The following is a 19979-nucleotide window of genomic DNA, read 5'->3' as shown; positions in this document are numbered from 1 at the left end:
CCTGTCACACACAGAGTTTCTCAAAGAAGCGGTGATGTTGTGTGCGACATGCTGGTGGAGCGCAGGCACACCTTTCTTTGAGAAGTAGTGCCGACTGGGCATCTGGTACTGGGGCACTGCGACGGACATAAGGTCTCGAAAATCCTCTGTGTCCACCAGGCGGAAAGGCAGCATTTCTGTAGCCAAGAGCTTGCAGATGGTGAAATTCAACCTCTTAGCTTTCTCATGGCTAGGAGGAAATGGTCTTTTACTTGTCCACATCTGAGGGACCGAGGGCTGGCTATTGTGCTTAGACGGGGTTGATAAGGGTGTCCCCGGCAAACTGCCGGTCTGTGAGGAAGATGCAGGCGGACATGTTAGGTTGCCTTGATCCAAAGGTGGTGCTATCGATGTCGGACAGCGCTCAACACCAGCTGGTGTTACCACCTCCAAAGAAAATGATGACCTGCCAATCACGCTGGCTGTTGCGGGTAAAGAGGTGGCAGGTCTGCGCCCCAAAACAGGTGTGACTGCTGTCCCCCCAGTCACAGAGGATGAAGAGGCCGCGGATGCACAAGATATGGCAGACGGTGGTTGGCCCGGCCGGCTAGGCCGCATTGTAGCACACTGAGCTTCCCACTGCAACTTATGCTTCATGTCCATGTGCCGGTTCATGCATGAAGTACTCAAACTATGTATTTTTTGACCTCTACTTAGCTTTTGCTGACAAATGTTACAGATAACACGAGTTGGGTCATCTTTATCGATCTGAAAAAATGCCCAGGCTATGCAAGGCTTAGCACCCATGTGACCTGAAGAGCCACCACGACTTGTGGTGAGAGGCAGAGTTGTGTTTGAGGATGCAGTTGTTGACGTGCTTCCAGTACTACGTCTCTGTCCAGGAAGGCGCAACCTGACCTCGTCGTCACTAGCATCTTCCTCCACCTCCTCTGCTGACCTCATCTCTTGGCTGACTGTGGGTTGACAGTAAGTGGGATCTCCAACCTCATCATCATCACCCTGTGCGTTATCACACCCGTCGTCCTCAGAGCCAACCTGTTCCTGCCCTGACAAAAAACTAAAGTTGTCGCTCCAATCAGGTATTTGAGTCTCATCATCGTCTTCCTCATTGTCTCCACCAACAGGAGTTACAGTTTGGGAATGAGGGTCTACATTATGGTCAGAACCTTCTGCGTCTGGTCCTGGATCCGACTCAAAGATTCTGGGCATCAGTGCAGATCATTTCCTCATCTGGATTCACAGAAGCGCTGGAGTCGACCTCTGATTCCCAGGCTATAGTATGAGTAAACAGCTCTGCAGACTCAACCATCTGTTCTACCTCATACTCAGACGGGCAGCTGGAGATTTGGGAGCTGTGAGGAAGCAAGTGCGATTGGGGTGACACCTTTGAGGACTGGAGTATAGTCAGTATAGGTGGACTAATAGAACAAGTCCCACACACTGCTAGAAGGCCAAATATTTTTTCAGAGCTAGATGCAGAAAAAAATTATATTCAGTTTGCAACCTGATGGAGGTCAGTATAGATGGACTAATAGAACAAGTCCCACACACAGCTAGAAGCCCAAATATTTTTTCAGAGGTAGATGCAGAAAAAAATTATATTCAGTTTGCAACCTGATGGAGGTCTGTATAGATGGATTAATAGAACAAGTCCCACACACAGCTAGAAGCCCAATATTTTTTCAGAGGTAGATGCAGATAAAAATTATTTTTAATTTGCAACCTGATGGAGGTCAGTATAGATGGACTAATAGAGAAAGTCCCACACACTGCTAGAAGCCCAAATATTTTTTCAGAGGTAGATGCAGATAAAAATTATTTTTAATTTGCAACCTGATGGAGGTCAGTATAGATGGACTAATAGAGAAAGTCCCACACACTGCTAGAAGGCCAAATATTTTTTCAGAGCTAGATGCAGATAAAAATTATTTTTAATTTGCAACCTGATGGAGGTCAGTATAGATGGACTAATAGAGAAAGTCCCACACACTGCTAGAAGGCCAAATATTTTTTCAGAGCTAGATGCAGATAAAAATTATTTTTAATTTGCAACCTGATGGAGGTCAGTATAGATGGACTAATAGAGAAAGTCCCACACACTGCTAGAAGGCCAAATATTTTTTCAGAGCTAGATGCAGAAAAAAATTATATTCAGTTTGCAACCTGATGGAGGTCAGTATAGATGGACTAATAGAACAAGTCCCACACACAGCTAGAAGCCCAAATATTTTTTCAGAGGTAGATGCAGATAAAAATTATTTTTAATTTGCAACCTGATGGAGGTCAGTATAGATGGACTAATAGAGAATGTCCCACACACTGCTAGAAGGCCAAATATTTTTTCAGAGCTAGATGCAGATAAAAATTATTTTTAATTTGCAACCTGATGGAGGTCAGTATAGATGGACTAATAGAGAAAGTCCCACACACTACTAGAAGGCCAAATATTTTTTCAGAGCTAGATGCAGAAAAAAATTATATTCAGTTTGCAACCTGATGGAGGTCTGTATAGATGGATTCATAGAACAAGTCCCACACACAGCTAGAAGTCCAATATTTTTTCAGAGGTAGATGCAGAAAAAAAATATATTCAGTTTGCAACCTGATGGAGGTCTGTATAGATGGATTAATAGAACAAGTCCCACACACAGCTAGAAGCCCAATATTTTTTCAGAGGTAGATGCAGAAAAAAAATATATTCAGTTTGCAACCTGATGGAGGTCAGTATAGATGGACTAATAGAATGATGCTATGCCCAAAAGATTTTACTTCACTAGGTGCAGTAAAAAAATTGGTATTCTATACACAGGTGGTATATCTTGCAACACAGATAGGCTACTCCACTGACTAACACACTCTGCAATAGGCCAAAATGGATTAGCTTTGCTAGATTCAGCCAAATGCTGTGAAAAAAACTTGCACAGCACTGGCACAGACCTGCCTGGCAAAAACTGATAGGAACTGATGTAACCTAGTCCTGAAAAGGACTGCAATTACAATTAGTCTTTACTCCCACAATCTATCTATTTAAGAGCACAGACCTGCCTGATAAAAGTCGTAGGAAATGCTGTAACCTAGTCCTTAAAAGGACTGCAATCACAACTATTCCCTACTCCCAAGCTATCTGTAGATTTGTGCGAAAATTGGCTTGAAATTAACAAGGTATAGCGCACACAGCAACAGCGGTGCCGTCTAACACGCAGCTGCAGCAGTGAGAAAATGGTGGCGACGGGGAAAATGGCTTGGTCTTATAGGGCAAGGACATGTGACATACACTGCCAATGACACATGCCCTTGCTTGTGTGAAAAACAGCAGTTCGCTCCGTGTGTGCGCTGCTGATAGGCTGACAGACTGCACCTCCCCACTGCAAATGCGGGAAAGAGAAAAAAAAATGGAGATCTTCATTATTCCTGCAGAGATCCATCCCCTGCCCCTCCCCCCACCCCGCTGTACACTCAAACTGCGTATTAACATTAATTTTCATCATTACTGAGAAAAAATCCAGTTATGATTTTGGTGCACGAACAGTTATCGAACATAACCTCGAACAGCCGAATTTTTCTCAAATCGTTCGTGTTCGCCGAACGGCTCGAACACCGCCCAAAACAGCTCGAATTTGAGATTGGCGAACAGTTCGAGTAGAACAACGCTCATCTCTAGTTAAAACCCCCCATGGTCTGATTGACCACGAGAATTATAGTCTCAGAAAACCCCATTTTTTAGGAATTACCATATCAATTTAAAAACATAATTTTCAAAAACACATCACAAATATAAAAAATAAAAAACTCCTTTCCAAATGCTGAACATGGCTAGTAAATAGAATGCATATTATTTTGATTTATTATCTAAGTATGACCACAATTCATGCTGATTTTATAATAAATGCATAGGCTGGTTTCACACAAACTTTTTATTCGTGTTTTCTGTGCCTTTTCTTTCTGATTTTATTTCACGTTTATAATAGGGGCGAAACAGCTGCAATCAGATGTCAGTTCAAGCCTATGGTAAAATACACTGCTCAAAAAAATAAAGGGAACACTCAAATAACACCTCCTAGATCTGAATGAATGAAATATTCTCATTGAATACTTTGTTCTGTACAAAGTTGAATCTGCTGACAACAAAATCACACAAAAATCATCAATGGAAATCAAATTTATTAACCAATGGAGGCCTGAATTTGGTGTCACCCCCAAAATTAAAGTGGAAAAAAACACTACAGGCTGATCCAACTTTGATGTAATGTCCTTAAAACAAGTCAAAATGAGGCTCAGCATTGTGTGTTGCCTCCACGTGCCTGTATGACCTCCCTACAACGCCTGGGCATGCTCCCGATGAGGTTGCGGATGGTCTCCTGTGGGATCTCCTCCCAGACCTGGACTAAAGCATCCACCAACTCCTGGACAGTCTGTGGTGCAACGTGACGTTGGTGGATGGAGCGAGACATGATGTCCCAGATGTGCTCAATGGGATTCAGGTCTGGGGAAGTCCATAGCTTCAATGCCTTCATCTTGCAGGAACTGCTGACACACTCCAGCCACATGAGGTCTGGCATTGTCCTGCATTAGGAGGAACCCAGGGCCAACCGCACCAGCATATGATCTCACAAGGGGTCTGAGGATCTCATCTCGGTACCTAATGGCAGTCAGGCTACCTCTGGTGAGCACATGGAGGGCTGTGCGTCCCTCCAAAGAAATGCCACCCCACACCATTACTGACCCACTGCCAAACTGGTCATGCTGAAGGATGTTGCAGGCAGCAGATCGCTCTCCACGGCGTCTCCAGACTCTGTCACGTCTGTCACATGTGCTCAGTGTGAACCTGCTTTCATCTGTGAAGAGCACAGGGCACCAGTGGCGACTTTGCCAATCCTGGTGTTCTGTGGCAAATGCCAAGCGTCCTGCACGGTGTTGGGCTGTGAGCACAACCCACATCTGTGGACATCGGGCCCTCATACCACCCACATGGAGTCGGTTTTTAACCGTTTGTGCAGACACATGCACATTTGTGGCCTGCTGGAGGTCATTTTGCAGGGCTCTGGCAGTGCTCTTCCTGTTCCTCCTTGCACAAAGGCGGAGGTAGTGGTCCTGCTGCTGGGTTGTTGCCCTCCTACGGCCCCCTCCACATCTCCTGGTGTACTGGCCTGTCTCCTGGTAGCGCCTCCAGACTCTGGACACTACGCTGACAGACACAGTAAACCTTCTTGCCACAGCTCGCATTGATGTGCCATCCTGGATGAGCTGCACTACCTGAGCAACTTCTGTGGGTTGTAGAGTTCGTCTCATGCTACCACGAGTGTGAAAGCACAACCAACATTCAAAAGTGACCAAAACATCAGCCAGAAAGCATTGGTACTGAAATGTGGTCTATGGTCCCCACCTGCAGAAGCACTCCTTTATTGAGGGTGTCTTGATAATTGCCAATAATTTCCATCTATTGTCTATTCCATGTTGCACAACAGCATGTGAAATTGACTGTCAATCAGTGTTGCTTCCTAAGTGGACAGTTTGATTTCACAGAAGTTTGGTTTACTTGGAGTTATATTCTGTTGTTTAAGTGTTCCCTTTTATTTTTTTGAGCAGTGTATATAAACATATAGCATTTTTTTTGCAAATTAGTAGCATTATCCTGGTCAGTAATCTAGCAAATTACCTGGTAATCTGGATAATCTCTATTCTCTTAGTGCTTTTCTCTATAGACTTCTCATTGAACTTCAAGCCAAGAAAATCACTTGCACAATATAACAGTAAAAATGGATGTAAAACACACCATAAGTGTACATTTACATGTGATGTACTTTTACTCCCCTGGCAAATTCACTGTAAATTTGCACGGATTGCTGCAGACCTCACTATAGGTAATTCGGCGACATTTACAAGGCTGCGCTGTTGCATTTTGTGGCAGATTTGTCAAGGGTGGAAAATACAACCGACTCTGAAAAAAAAGTTCAAAACACAACAAAAAAAAAACATTGCATGCGGAAGAGCTAATATTACTGGGGCATTGGTATTGGAGCTTTGTTTTTTTCTGACATATACTGTAGCTGTAAATCCCCTGATTCTCTTCACAAGGCCTCAGAAATTATTGAAAACTCTGGCTGGCACTGCCCAAGTCCAGCAACAGCAATTGCAGACAAATGTTTTATGCATAGTTGTGGCCAAGAACTATTTTATATAAAAGTGATATTTCTCATAACATACAGCCCAAATTAAAAGGAATTTGTCTATATGTATGAGGAATTACCTTGATTTCAGCAATGTGTCATTTACTGGGCTGCTTGCTGTAGTTTTGATAAAATCACTTATATCAGCAGGAGATTATCACTAGAAGACTAGTAAACCTGCTGCCCTGTAGTCCTCCATATTCATGACCCCACCCCCTTGTATATCCACACCCCTGTCACTGATTGCCAGCTTTCTGCCTATGCACAGTGTACACAAAAAGCTTCCAATCAGTAGTGATGGCGGGATAATGCAAAGCACAGCATTCAACTGGAAGATCTGCAGCAGATAAAACAGTGATGACATAAAAATACAACACGCAGGCCAGTAAGTGGAACATTGCTGGAATCAAGAACTGTGCCCTACATCATGCTGCTCACTTAAGGTTATAAAAACCTGGTGGCAAATTTCCATTAAGGGCAAATTTTTTATAATTTTTTTCAAAAAATATTAATAGTAAATATTATAAAAAATATCGTAAAACCTTTTGTACACACATACATGTGTCAATCAGCAGAAGGGCGCGGTAATGGCAGATTATTACATTTTTTGCAGTATTTTGCAATACGGTACGGTACTTTGTCTTTTTCTTTTTTTTTTATTTCAACCCAACAAAACCTATTTTAGTGGTCAAAAAAACTTACAGTAATATATAACTGATTTGGGTTTTAGATTAGTGTCTGGCTGTATACAAAAGTTAAGCCTTATGGGTTTATGGAAACATGAATATTTATTTCTATTAATTTATTCATTTTACTAACTTATATATCTCCATAAATTTACACAGCATTATATAAACTTTATGATCACTGTCCTCATTGGGGCTCACAATCTAAATTTACTGTATACTTTCCATAATTTCATGGTAAAATGCCGCATTCATGGCTTCTCTAAAGGGAATCTGTCAGTAGGTTCAACCCTCAAAAGTTATCTACATGGGCATGTAGGTCATAGAAAGTTGAATAAAATTATACCTTGTGTCACTAGGATACCGTGACAGAGAGTGTTTGGCTACAAGCATGCCTGCACTGGTTGGATCTACTTTGCTTTCCAGTTAGCTGTGCAGATTTCCCTTGTTCTTTTGTTGCAAGGGTTAAGCAGTTCTGTTTGTCTCCTAAAACTTTCCGTCCTGGGTTATCTCAGCTGTTCTGATTTCTCCACTCCCCTCTGGCATAAGTACTCACCTCTTAGCTTGGGTAGTTGCCAGAGAAGCTTGCTATATCTTGGAATCAGTATGTAGGTGTGAGCTGTGGAAAGAGAAGTCGTCTAGAAGTCGTCTCCAGAGATTTCTGCGCAGTTAGGCTTCTTGGTGGAGGGTGGCATCCTGGGACTGCTCCCGAGTGGTACTTGGTGTCTGCCAGCAGCCAAGTCCACCTTGCCATCAGAGGGCAGGTGAATACATGGTAGGCACTAGGCCCCGCCCCTCCGGGGAAAGCCTGGTCCATTACGCAGAGCGTCTACACCAGCCAGCGTGACATCTTGATATCTAATATATAAGATCGATGGGCCAGGCAGAGATCTCCCTGAGAATCTGCCTCCAGAACATATTTTAAACAAAAGGGAGCTCTGTTGTACTGTGTTATTTTTGATCTCACTGCAGAGCTGTGTGTGATAAGAAGAGCAGACTGTCAATCATTACATATCTTAAATTGGTAACGCCCCCTTTCATTTATAATAAGCTCTGGAGGTAGATTCTCAGGGAGATCTATGTCTGGCCTATAGATCTTAACAGCTCATTTACATATGAGAGAAATTTGAATTTCTCTGGAACCAGACATCAGATCGCAGCTATGAAGGTATCATTTTATTCAATTTTCTATGACCTGAGTGCCAATACATGGCTTAGGTTATTCTACTGACAGATTCCCTTTAATAATGACAAGTTGTGCATGTCATGTGGTAGTAAAACTAATGGCAATGGGAGTTGCCAGAAAGTGAGAGATAGATATTCACAATATATGGGAATAACAGTCACTTAAAACTGTAGCACTTGTGTCAATCATTTCATAAATTTCCATCACATAGATGACATACATACCAGATGCTACTGAAACTCGAGATAAGGCCAAGGATGGAGTGCCAGAACCTTGTCTCCTATGTCTCTTTGCAATATCCTCCGGTATGCTAGAACTTGTTTTCATTCCCCTTCCAAATGACTGCTGGGAATAAAAATCTATGTATAAGTAAAAACGTCTTTCTTTCTCATATTTAAAGGGGTTGTCCAGTGAAAATCAAGTTATCACCTATCCACAGGATTGAGTATAACTTTTTTTTTCAGTGGGTGTCTGACCACTGGGACGTGCACTGACCGTCAGAATGGGGGACTTTTATTTCTCTTACAATAGAATGGCAGTGCACATGCTCGACCGCCGCTCCAGTCATTCCCTATGGGGATACAGAACCTTTTTATGGAAGCCCCATAGGGAATGACTGGAGTAGCAGTCAGGTATATAAACAATCAGACATTTTGTAATGGGGATAAAATTTGCCTTTCCGAAAAATATTTCCCTGTTCTGCAGATCAAAGCAAGTCCCAGCATTGGAACACCCACTGATCAACCATTTATAATTTATCCTGTGAACTGTGTGTTGATAACTTGTTTTTATTGGAAATCCCCTTTAATTTACTGTTTCCATTTTTCTGATACAGAATTTGCAAACCCCAGTAGAGATTAATTAAAATCCTGTGTCTATAATAACCACTAAGAGGATCGTAGAAGCATCCTTCATCTTGTGAATACATTAAGCTTATCCATTGCCTCTTGTGAGACAGTTAAAACTTTCAAGCTCATTGCCTCATGTAATATTCTGTAACCAACAGGCTTGTTGCCTACCTGTGAGTAAAATTGTTGCATTAGACCTGTGTTTCTCTCAGTGGGGGACCAGTCTACCACCAAGAGATGCTACATCCTAAATGTTAGTTAATAGAATATATCACCACTCATGAACCCTAACAGTAATTATGAGAAATCCTACAATTATTTAGTACTACACAGAACAACACTCACCGTGTGACTGTAATTAGAAGTTACACTTCGTTTACTTGGGGTGGGAGAACTGTGATGCACTACAGCACTTGTGGTGGTCCGGGAACTGTTGCTTTGACCCCCTGTTTGTGAATTGATACTGCCAGTAGGGTCTAAGGAATGTACACTTTCACTGGAATTATAAAAGAAATCCTATAAACCATGCCAGCAATTTTTAAGCAAAAAATGTTTACTATCATCAGCAAAAAAACAATCAGTTCTTTGTATACAGGCCTTGTATAGGGATTATCATCTAGTTTAAAGGGGTATTCCCATCTCCAAAATCCCATCCCAATATATAGTAGGTGTAATAATAGTAATATTAGCAAATATCTCCAATTAGAAATGTAGCATAGTTTTTCTGATTTGCTGTCTCTTTCCTCATGTGCAAGCATCGCAGGACCTTGGGTATCCATGGTTACGTCCACTGATAAAGTCAGTTAGTTAGCTAGTTGCTAGTGGTCGTAACCATGGATACCTAAGGTCCTGCGATGCCTGGACATGAGGTAAGAGAGCAGGGTCGAACACAGACTGTAGTAGGCCCCTGTGCAAGAATTTTTTGGGGGCCCCCCTGCCCTTCATAGGGGGCATGAAGGCCCCCCCCCCCGTGTATCTCTCACCCCCCCCCCCACCCCCCCGTGCATCTCTGATTCCCTCCACTCCTAGTTAATTAATTGTATTTTAAAAAAATAAAACTTGTTATACTTACCCCCAGGGCCGGCTCCAAGTTTTTGTGGGCCCTGGGCGACAGAGTTTCAGTGGGCCCCTTTAACACATACCATGATTCATGATGCACAGATACCACAGAGAAATATATACATATAGTACAATGCCAAGGATTTCACTTACTACATTACATGAGCGATATCCTCAGGGCACAGTGCAGACCGGACAGATAGTCCTCCATACAGTATTATAGGCACCATATAATGCTCCATACAGGATACTGGTCCCCATATAATGCTCCATACAGGATACCGGTCCCAATATAACGCTCCATACAGGATACTGGTCCCCATATAACGCTCCATACAGGATACTGGTCCCCATATAACGCTCCATACAGAATACTGTCCCTCATATAACGCTCCATACAGAATATTGGCCCCCATATAACGCTCTATGCTGGCTGTTCCCCCCTTATAATGCCCCATTACACGAGCGATATCTATTGTAAATTCTACAATAGCTCAGAAACTGGCGAATCCTCACAGCGCACAGTGCAGACCGGACAGATAGTCCTCCATACAGTATTATGGGCACCATATAATGCTCCATACAGGATACTGACCCCCTTATAATGCTCCATACAGGATACTGGTCCCCATATAATGCTCCATACAGGATACTGGTCCCCATATAATGCTCAATACAGGATACTGGCCCCCATATAACACTGCATACAGGATACTAGCCCCCATAAAATGCTCCATACAGAATACTGACCCTCATACAATGCTCCATACAGAATACTGACCCCCATATAACGCTCCATACAGAATACTGGCCCCCATATAGCGCTCCATACAGAATACTGGCCCCCATATAACGCTCCATACAGAATACTGGCCCCCATATAACGCTCCATACAGAATACTGGCCCCCATATAACGCTCCATACAGAATACTGACCCCCATATAACGCTCCATACAGAATACTGTCCCCCATATAATGCTCCATACAGAATATTGGCCCCCATGTAACGCTCCATGCAGGCTGTTCCCCCCTTATAATGCCCCATGCAGGATGACACCCCCCTTTTAATGACCTATGCAGGATGTCACCTCTACCCCCCATAAAATGCCCCATGCAGGATGTCACCTCTCCCCCCCATATAATGCCCCTTGCAGGATGTCACTTCCCCCCTTTTCAATGCCCCATGCAGTATGTCAGACCACCCCCTCCCTTATAATGCCCCATGCAGGAGGTCACCCCCCCTCCTTATAAAGCCCCATGCAGTATGTCACACACCCACCCTCCTTATAATGCCCCATGCAGGATGTAAATTCCCCCCTCCCCATCTTATAATGCCCCATGCAGGATGTCACACCCCCTCCCTTATAATGCCCCATGCAGGATGTCACACCCCCCCCTCCCTTGTAATACCCCATGCAGGATGTCACTTCCCCCCTTCCCCTCTTATAATGCCCCATGCAGGATGTCATTTCCCCCCTTCTCCTCTTATAATGCCCCATGCAGGATGTCACACCTCCCCCCACCCCCATATAATGCCCCATGCAGGATGTCACACTCCCCCCACCCCCATATAATGCCCCATGCAGGATGTCAATTCCCCCCTCCCCCTCTTATAATGCCCTATGCAGGATGTCACACTCCCCCTCCCTTATAATGCCCCGTGCAGGATGTCACTTCCCCCCTTCCCCTCTTATAATGCCCCATGCAGGATGTCACTTTCCCCCTTCCCCTCTTATAATGCCCCATGCAGGATGTCATACCCCCTCCACCCCCATATAATGCCCCCATGCAGGATGTCAATTCCCCCCTCCCCCATATAATACCCCATGCAGGATGTCAACTCCCCCCTCCTCCTCTTATAATGCCCCACGCAGGACGTCACTTCCCCCCTTCCCCTCTTATAATGCCCCATGCAGGATGTCACACCCCCCCACCCCCATATAATGCCCCCATGCAGGATGTCAATTCCCCCCTCCCCCTCCCCATATAATGCCCCATGCAGGATGTCAATTCCCCCCTCCCCCTCTTATAATGCCCCATGCAGGATGTCACACCCCCTCCCTTATAATGCCCCATGCAGGACGTCACTTCCCCCCTTCCCCTCTTATAATGCCCCATGCAGGATGTCACACACCCCCACCCCCATATAATGCCCCCATGCAGGATGTCAATTCCCCCCTCCCCCATATAGTGCCCCATGCAGGATGTCAATTCCCCCCTCCCCCTCTTATAATGCCCCATGCAGGATGTCACACCCCCTCCCTTATAATGCCCCATGCAGGACGTCACTTCCCCCCTTCCCCTCTTATAATGCCCCATGAAGGATGTCACACCCCCTCCCTTATAATGCCCCATGCAGGACGTCACTTCCCCCCTTCCCCTCTTATAATGCCCCATGCAGTATGTCACACTCCCCCCCATATAATGCCCCATGCAGTATGTCACACCCCCCCATATAATGCCCCATGCAGGATGTCACATCCCCTCCCTTATAATGCCCCATGCAGGATGTCACCCCCCCATATAATGCCCCATGCAGGATGTCACCCCCCCCATATAATGCCCCATGCAAGATGTCACACCCACTCTCCCCCCACCATATAATGCCCCATGCAGGATGTCACACCCACTCCCCCCCCCATATAATGCCCCATGCAGGATGTCACCCCGCCATATAATGCCCCATGCAGGATGTCACCCCCCCCATATAATGCCCCATGCAGGATGTCACCCCCCCATATAATGCCCCATGCAGGATGTCACACCCACTCTCCCCCCACCATATAATGCCCCATGCCCCCATACATGAAAAAAATAAAAAAATCCAATACTCACCTCACTTCTTACCTGCTGCTGTCGCTGCTCCGGACTCCAGCGTCGTCCGCGTCTTCCCGCTCTGCACTGTGACAGGTCAGGAGAGAGCGCGCGCGGTACAAAGACATCACCGCGCCCTCTGACCTGAGACGTCACAGTCAGAGGACGCGGAAGACGCTGCGGAGGCACGGGGAGGGGTAAGTATTGTGCCGGCGCCGTCACATGACCGGAGATGTCCCAGCGCTCAGCATGGGGCCGGGGCCCATGCTGAGCGCAGAGACATCTCCGGTCATGTGACGGTGGGGGGTCCTGCGGGGGGGGGCCCCATGAGGAGACACACAAGAGGGGGCAGTCAGGGCCCCATGCTGGAGTCAGGGCAGTCATGCCCTGATGGCGGTCCTGCTGGAGGCTGGAGGGGCCCCCTCTCCCTCGGGGGCCCCCGTTCAATGAACCGGCTGCACAGGCGGTAGGTCCGCCCCTGTAAGAGAGATAGCGAATCAAAAATACTATATTACATTTCTTATTGGAGATATTTGCTAATATTATTATTATTACACCTACTACATATTGGAATAGGATCTTGGAGACGGGAATACCCCTTTAAGATCTCATACATGGAACCATGTTTTGGATGCCAATATGTTTTTATTTCTTTTCAATGGACCCATGCTCACCACTGTATGGAAATATTTCCATCAGCGTTTGCATAAAAAAGTGCAACTTTCTCTATTGTATGCCTTGTATCAGACCAATTCTGTAATATGGAGCCTCGGATAGAACTATGTGGGGCGGCGCAATACAATTCCATGTGTATGAGGTCTTAACCTAAGCAAATATAATGTTTCAAACATTAATCTTTCAAAAGGCTTAAAAAAAGCTTTAAAAAATTATGATCTGACATGAAAATGAAATAAACTGTTACCGAATAGAGATTGGTGAGCTGCGCTTGGATTCAGAGCGGGAGTCAATTCTGAAGCTTGCTTGACTGACTTCATCAACACTTTCCTGGCCGTTGTGTAGAAACTCTGATTGCGAAGCTTCAGGGAGGTTGTGAATATCTGGTCTGGATCTCCTGTAAAACAATAGTGTATGTGTCTCCATAAAGAAGAATGAAAAATGAAAATACACTGGTCACAGATATTGGAAAATGAGCAACGTGCAGAACCATCGCCATTAGATTGCATTGGATACAAAATTAAATCTACCAACAAAAATTGAAAGTCTAAATTAACAGCTTAATGGAGTTGACTAGAGAGAGATTTATTATTGAATTCAATTATTTAAAGTATAGGACCAACATCATATTTACTGTATTTATCAAGAAAATTTCATTTTTGACCTTTTTTTTCAATTTACTTGCATTAAAAAAATGCATGGCTATATAAAAGTTTTTATGGTAGTAATAATGCCTACAATGTGTTTCTATGGCCCAAGCATGTGCAGGCAATCATTATTCTGTCACTGTAGTTGCGTTTAACTCGAAAAGTAAATCCTATGTTCCAGATGACTCTCTTCTAGTTTAGTTAGAGGGAATCTGTCAGCTGGTTTTTGCTATGAAATCTGAGGGCAGCATGATGTAGGGGCAGAGACCCTGATTTCAGTGATTTATCTCTGAAAAAAAGAACGGGAAGTTCATTAGTGAATGAAAATCCTCCTGAGGATAATTGCAATTATCCGCATTTTTTGTTTTCAGTCCATATGTATATATATGTCTTTTAACCATAGCAATGTAACCTGTGATTAAGAACCCCTGTTTGGTTCGAAACGCGTAAGGTCTGCCTTACATATGGCGCTTTTTTAATGGAACTAATAAAATGGATGTTTTAACTTTACATTTCTTGTGATGGGTACGGAGAAGGTGCTGGAGTTTCTCTCATCTACTTCCTACTGCTTCTCATCCCTAGATTTGCTACCAAGGATTTCCGTGCACCAGTGGACCCTTATGGCATATGCATGGTAGGCTGAAATTTTCCCTTTTTTCCTTATAATCTGTCCCAGTAACTGCATTCAGCTATAAAATAAGATTTGGCCAGCTGTGTTAATTCGATCTCCAGCTTTTTACTGGAAGAGATCTGGCCAGGATGGAGGATTTACTGCTCAGTGACATATGAATAATGGCTGACTGCGCATGCTCAGCCAGCTAAGATCAGTTACATGCACAAAACCACATTGCAGACAATATTAATAACTCTATAGAACACCATAAAACATAAGCATCTATATAACCATGCATTATTATTAATACAAGTAAATTGAAAAAAAGTTAAAAAGAAAACCATTTTCTTGATTAATGAATATAAATATGATGATCGCACAACACCTTTAAACCCATCCTCAGGAAGACCTGACCTATTGAGGGTTGTAAGCAGTGAAAGAGGCAGGGGATTATGTAAATTTACAGAGAAAAATGTCTGTTTTGAGGGAATTTCTGCCCTTTCTAGGAGACAGGTCCTAAATATCCTGATTTTGGGGATGTAAATGATGTTTGTATAAATTCATGTGAATTTTATTTAAAACAATAACTGGCCTTGTGCCCATAGCAGTTAATTAAGGGTCAGTATTCATTCCTAAAAATTGCTCCACGGAGATTAGTCAGGCCGGTTGCGCTGGTAATTTGATTTATCCCAAAGGGATTTCACCTATGATGGTTTATGCAGACAAACACCTTAAGATGTCAACGACAACCAATCAGAATCCAGACTTTGTTTTCTAACTTGTGCAATGAAAATGGCATCAGGATTCTGATTTGTTGCAATGTAGTTTGCCTGAATTAGTTTCCACATATAAAACAGATTACGGTATATCAGTGCTTCTCAAATTATGAGACCAGTGTAGCGCCCCCGAGTTGTTGGTAAGGCACAGGCGGTGAGGTGGTTTTCCTGGAATGATCATATTCTGCCCAGTACCTATTGCACGTACAGTAATTCATTTATTCTCTGTACTTATTTTAATGTTACACTTCATTTAGAAGGAAAAAAGGTAAAATTGGGAGATATTTCTAATTTATGTATGGATTTACACTACAGATGGTGAGGCCCAGACATCTACTGAGGAAATAGAATTTTCTTAAAGGAGTTGTCTGCAGTCACTCTGTGAATCACTGATGAATCCTCACATCGACCATATTGCGCACTGTGAAGATTCTCCGGTGCTGGGAGTGACGCGCCCCCAGGGCCGTGGGGTACTCGGCGGCCGGGCCTTCAGATGCTTGGGGGAAATCACGGTGGCTGGCCCGGTCCGTGACCCAGGGCGGTCAGTGCAAAAAGGGGATATGATTATATTTATAGGGGTTTTAGAATAATTCGTGACGCCACCTGTGGATTCTGGTAAGAGGTTACCAGCGCTGCGACAGTCCACTGAGGCTGATGTTAGGGGCAGCTATGATGGGACGGCTCCCCACAGGTGGAGCAGGTCTCATGGCAGTGTAGAGGTGTAGAAAGATGGCGGAAGCAGGAGGGAGATGGCAGGACGGTCCCAGAGGAAGTACAGGCACACACACAAGGGTAAACTTCAATACCTTTACTGGTGGTGATGCAGGTACGGTCCAGGGCACTCAGGGCGAAGGGTACACTTCTGGACTCTCCCCAGTGAGCAGGTGTAAGGCCTGCTGATCTGTGTCTTTTACTCTCTAAGCTTCGGGCCTGCCTGGAGCTAGGCCTGGCTTGCTTACTGCTTCCTTCTTGTACCTACTGACCTGGCGGTAGGGTTTTCTCCTGGTTCCCACTATTCCTGGTCGCTGGAGCCTTAGTGGTACCTAACCCTGTTGCTGTGGTCAGCGGTTGGTTAACCTCGGACTTGTAGTTCTCCAGGGATTCCGGTTCCTACTGGTCATAAAGATCCCTGTAGGCGCGGACCCGGTGTCTGGTATATGGTTCGGGGTGAGCCTGTTATGCTCCTCTGCCCCCTATGCGTTTCTCCTTCTTCTCCTCAGTCTGCAGACTCTCTCATGCAGACTTCCTGAGCAGACTCTCTGAGTTCTGTCCCTGTCTGTGCCTGACAGGAACTCTCACTTGCCTTCTAGACCGCTCCAGGCTCTCACTGGCCAGACTAGCCCGCAGCTTGGGCCTAGCCTGGCCTTCAGCCACACAGACTTCAGCTTGTCTGGAGCTGCAGCATGGTGTCACACTGTCTGCTTCCCACTGACTGACTTCCTGAACTCCACCCCTCAGTATTTATATACCTGACAGGGCTCCATCTAGTGGACTTGGGTGGAGGTGTCTGCATGTATTGAGGCCACTGGGGAGAATTCCATCCATGCACCCCTCTGGGATCTGTGGCACCAGTGCGCAGAAGGGGCGCCACAGGAGCAGTAGGCATAAGACCGAAAAAATATGATTTGTATACATGCGGTCATGTGCCAACTAGAGGGGTGCAGCCTCGCTCAATGCAGGTGTATTGAGCGAGGCAGGACAGTTCTAGTCGGAATGTGGCTCAAAGTATTGAAAACACAAACTTGCCATCACATGACCGCCTGCTCCCGCTGCTGGCATCGGAGAATCATCACAGAGCACAGTGTGAGTGATGTGTGGATTCACAAGTCTTCAGTCACACAGAGGGACTGCAGACTTGTACCCTATGACTGGACAACCCCTTTAATCAGTCTGGTAAGGCCCAGTAGAAAAGGTTTAAGATCTCCTGGATTATAACAATCAAAGGTTGTTTAATAACTGAGACCTTTACGAAACAAGCAGAAAACGTCTTCTAGTTTAAGCATGAAGTACTGACCAGAGTGTGGATTTGGCACGATACACACAGTTACAATGGAATTAAACACTGAATCCTTATTTCGCAGATACCTAATCCATATGAAGTAGTGGCGTATTAAGTACTCTGTCATTCTGTTTCTTTTTCTTATTGTTTAGAACATCAGAGAACTAGGAAATATGATACAAGTAGTATTGACTAACACTGGGGATCAGTAAATTCTTCACCTTTCAGAGCGTGGGATCGATGAGATGCTTCTCAAGCTTTGTGCGTCGAGATTTGAATGAATGCTGATTGCATCTTCCCCAGTCCTTGTCGGCTTCCCAAGTCTTCTGTCAGGACCACGGATAAAAGAGGAATCAATGCATGGCTTTTTTTATACTGTATTTTTCCTAACAATAGTGAACATTAGGTTTACACTGCATATAAAATAGGCATAAATTATACATTCTGAATCTATTCCAGCAACAGTCTAGATACCAGTCAGGCATGACAAGATAACCTTATGCCCCATACTGATTATAATGCTATACCAGCTATTTCACCTATCAAAAATGACAGGCGCTCTCTTGTCCCCTATGATTAGCATCACTGCCATCCTGCTCTATAATTAAATCATCTTCTCTTTACTCTAAATTCTGTCTCCTTTGTCTGCCATCCTTACCTCTGCTCTTATCCAACCTTATTTTATTGACATGTAGCCCCCTGATTCCCCAGCCTACGTGTCAGGTACATTGGCATTCTTAAAATATTGCTGCGAATTGCAGCGCACCAAGAGTAGGTTGTATGCAAAACTACAGAGATAACAAAGCTACAGTAATATAATGCACAAAGCTGTGATAAAGTAACTGTGATGATAACTACTTTATGACGTTATTATTGTCTGTGGACATATATCATTATATAGATGAATACTAATTTCATACAGATTTATGCAGAGTTTATATGGTGCGATTTATATCACTTATATCACATATGCAGTGCATGTGATGTCATAGACACACATGTAAAGAACAAAACATAGTAAACCACAAAAGATAAACTGTCAGCACGATTTTGTAATGTAAAATACAGACATGGCTGTAATGGGGCCGTAATACTGATTAAATTGGTATATTTGGTGAAGAAATATACTTTGTGGTTCTTCTTTAATCACCATTTGAAGTTTTCTGCTAATTAGATTTTGGTGCTCAGGGGTCGGACTGTGCACTGGGTCTTCTCTTCCCTGTCTGTGATTCCCAGCACATCTGCCTCCGGTCTTGAATGACCTGCCTCCTCTGTTTGATATCTCAGCAGTGACCTGCCATTCAAAGACCGGAGGCAGCGGAGGGGCCGGGAAATCACAGACAGGTTGTAGAACACCCAGTGCACTGTGCACCGAAATCTAATTAGCAGATAACGTCAAATGGTGATTAAATAAGAACCACAAAGTGGATTTCTTCATCAAGGTATAAATTGAATCAGTATTACAGCTCTATTACAACCATGTCTTTACTCTACATTGCAAAATTATGCTCACAGGTTCTCTTTCAAGAGATATTATGCTACATACTACATATTGAACTTAATCATACCACTACGATAATAATACAATGTTTGTGGGGGTACAACCCCACAGGTCCCCCAAAATTTGCAATACTCCAGTGAGTAAATGTGGCTAAGTTTCAGTACTAGGCACAACCACATATATACCGTAGGTGCACTGGTAAAACATTGAAAAGGGAAACTACGCTTGCTGATCAAGAGGTTCCCAAGAATAAGCCATCAGTCATCTGTAGTCACTTGTCCTAGTTCTACATTAGTGGAAGTAATGTTGTACAGCATTGATTATTATACTATAAAGGATGTACTTTGTATTCCTATACTAAGACATTTTATTCCTTTTCATTTAATTGCAATTTCTGTCTTTCTCAATATTATGACTATTCTGAATGATATTAATGTCACATTCACATAAATTCTTCCCCAGTTTTCACTTCTCACCCATTGGCCCGTGGCAGTGATCTTGTACTTCGCAGGCTCTGCGTATCATATTTTGACCGTATGCTTTTACCATCATCGCCTTTTCCTGCATGTTGACTACTGCCGGAAAGAAAAATTTTGTGAGCAAGCAAGAGAGAGGATTTTGGCAGGTTGTCTTATAATGTTTAACTACTGTATGAGAAATAAGACAATATATTATTATGCCTTAATATTGTGTAGGCAGATTGCTATGCAAGAAGATCAATCATGAATTTTCATATTAAATCTCATTTAGGCTGATTCCACATGCAGCAATGAGACTGCATTTTAGCGTTTGTATGCACCATGGTCCCATCACTTCTACTTCCATTATTGTTCTGAACCAAACTTAGATGACCTTGTTAAGCCTGGCCTAGTAGCTTTAATAAACCTTGTTAAGTTTGGCCTAGTAGACCGGCAAAAAGAAGGATTATGGTACAAGGGAAAATACAGCAACAGCTACAGGTTGCTGCATTATGGCATTCTTGTATTCACATATATTTCTGACATATC

General features: G+C 43.9%; 1 protein-coding gene across 7 annotated transcripts in view; it reads right to left on the bottom strand.

The window, feature by feature from the left end:
* Positions 1-19979, bottom strand: part of SYTL5 (synaptotagmin like 5) — a 483329-nt gene that overhangs the window by 132956 nt on the left and 330394 nt on the right. For 3 of the 7 annotated variants that reach the window (XM_073667280.1, XM_073667286.1, XM_073667281.1), the window contains exons 6-10: positions 19449-19547; positions 17693-17797; positions 13684-13833; positions 9233-9383; positions 8264-8384 (exon numbers count right to left, since the gene is read on the bottom strand). In XM_073667280.1, coding sequence (XP_073523381.1) covers positions 8264-8384; positions 9233-9383; positions 13684-13833; positions 17693-17797; positions 19449-19547 — 626 coding nt within the window. The remainder of the gene's footprint in view (positions 1-8263; positions 8385-9232; positions 9384-13683; positions 13834-17692; positions 17798-19448; positions 19548-19979) is intronic. The other 4 variants (XM_073667282.1, XM_073667283.1, XM_073667284.1 and 1 more) reach the window with 4 other exon arrangements.

The sequence above is a fragment of the Phyllobates terribilis genome, unplaced genomic scaffold, assembly GCF_046119375.1.
Source record: "Phyllobates terribilis strain yellow unplaced genomic scaffold, ASM4611937v1 Scaffold_2__4_contigs__length_985480577, whole genome shotgun sequence".
Classification (NCBI taxonomy): Eukaryota; Metazoa; Chordata; class Amphibia; order Anura; family Dendrobatidae; genus Phyllobates; species Phyllobates terribilis.
This window is presented reverse-complemented; position numbering and strand designations above follow the sequence as displayed.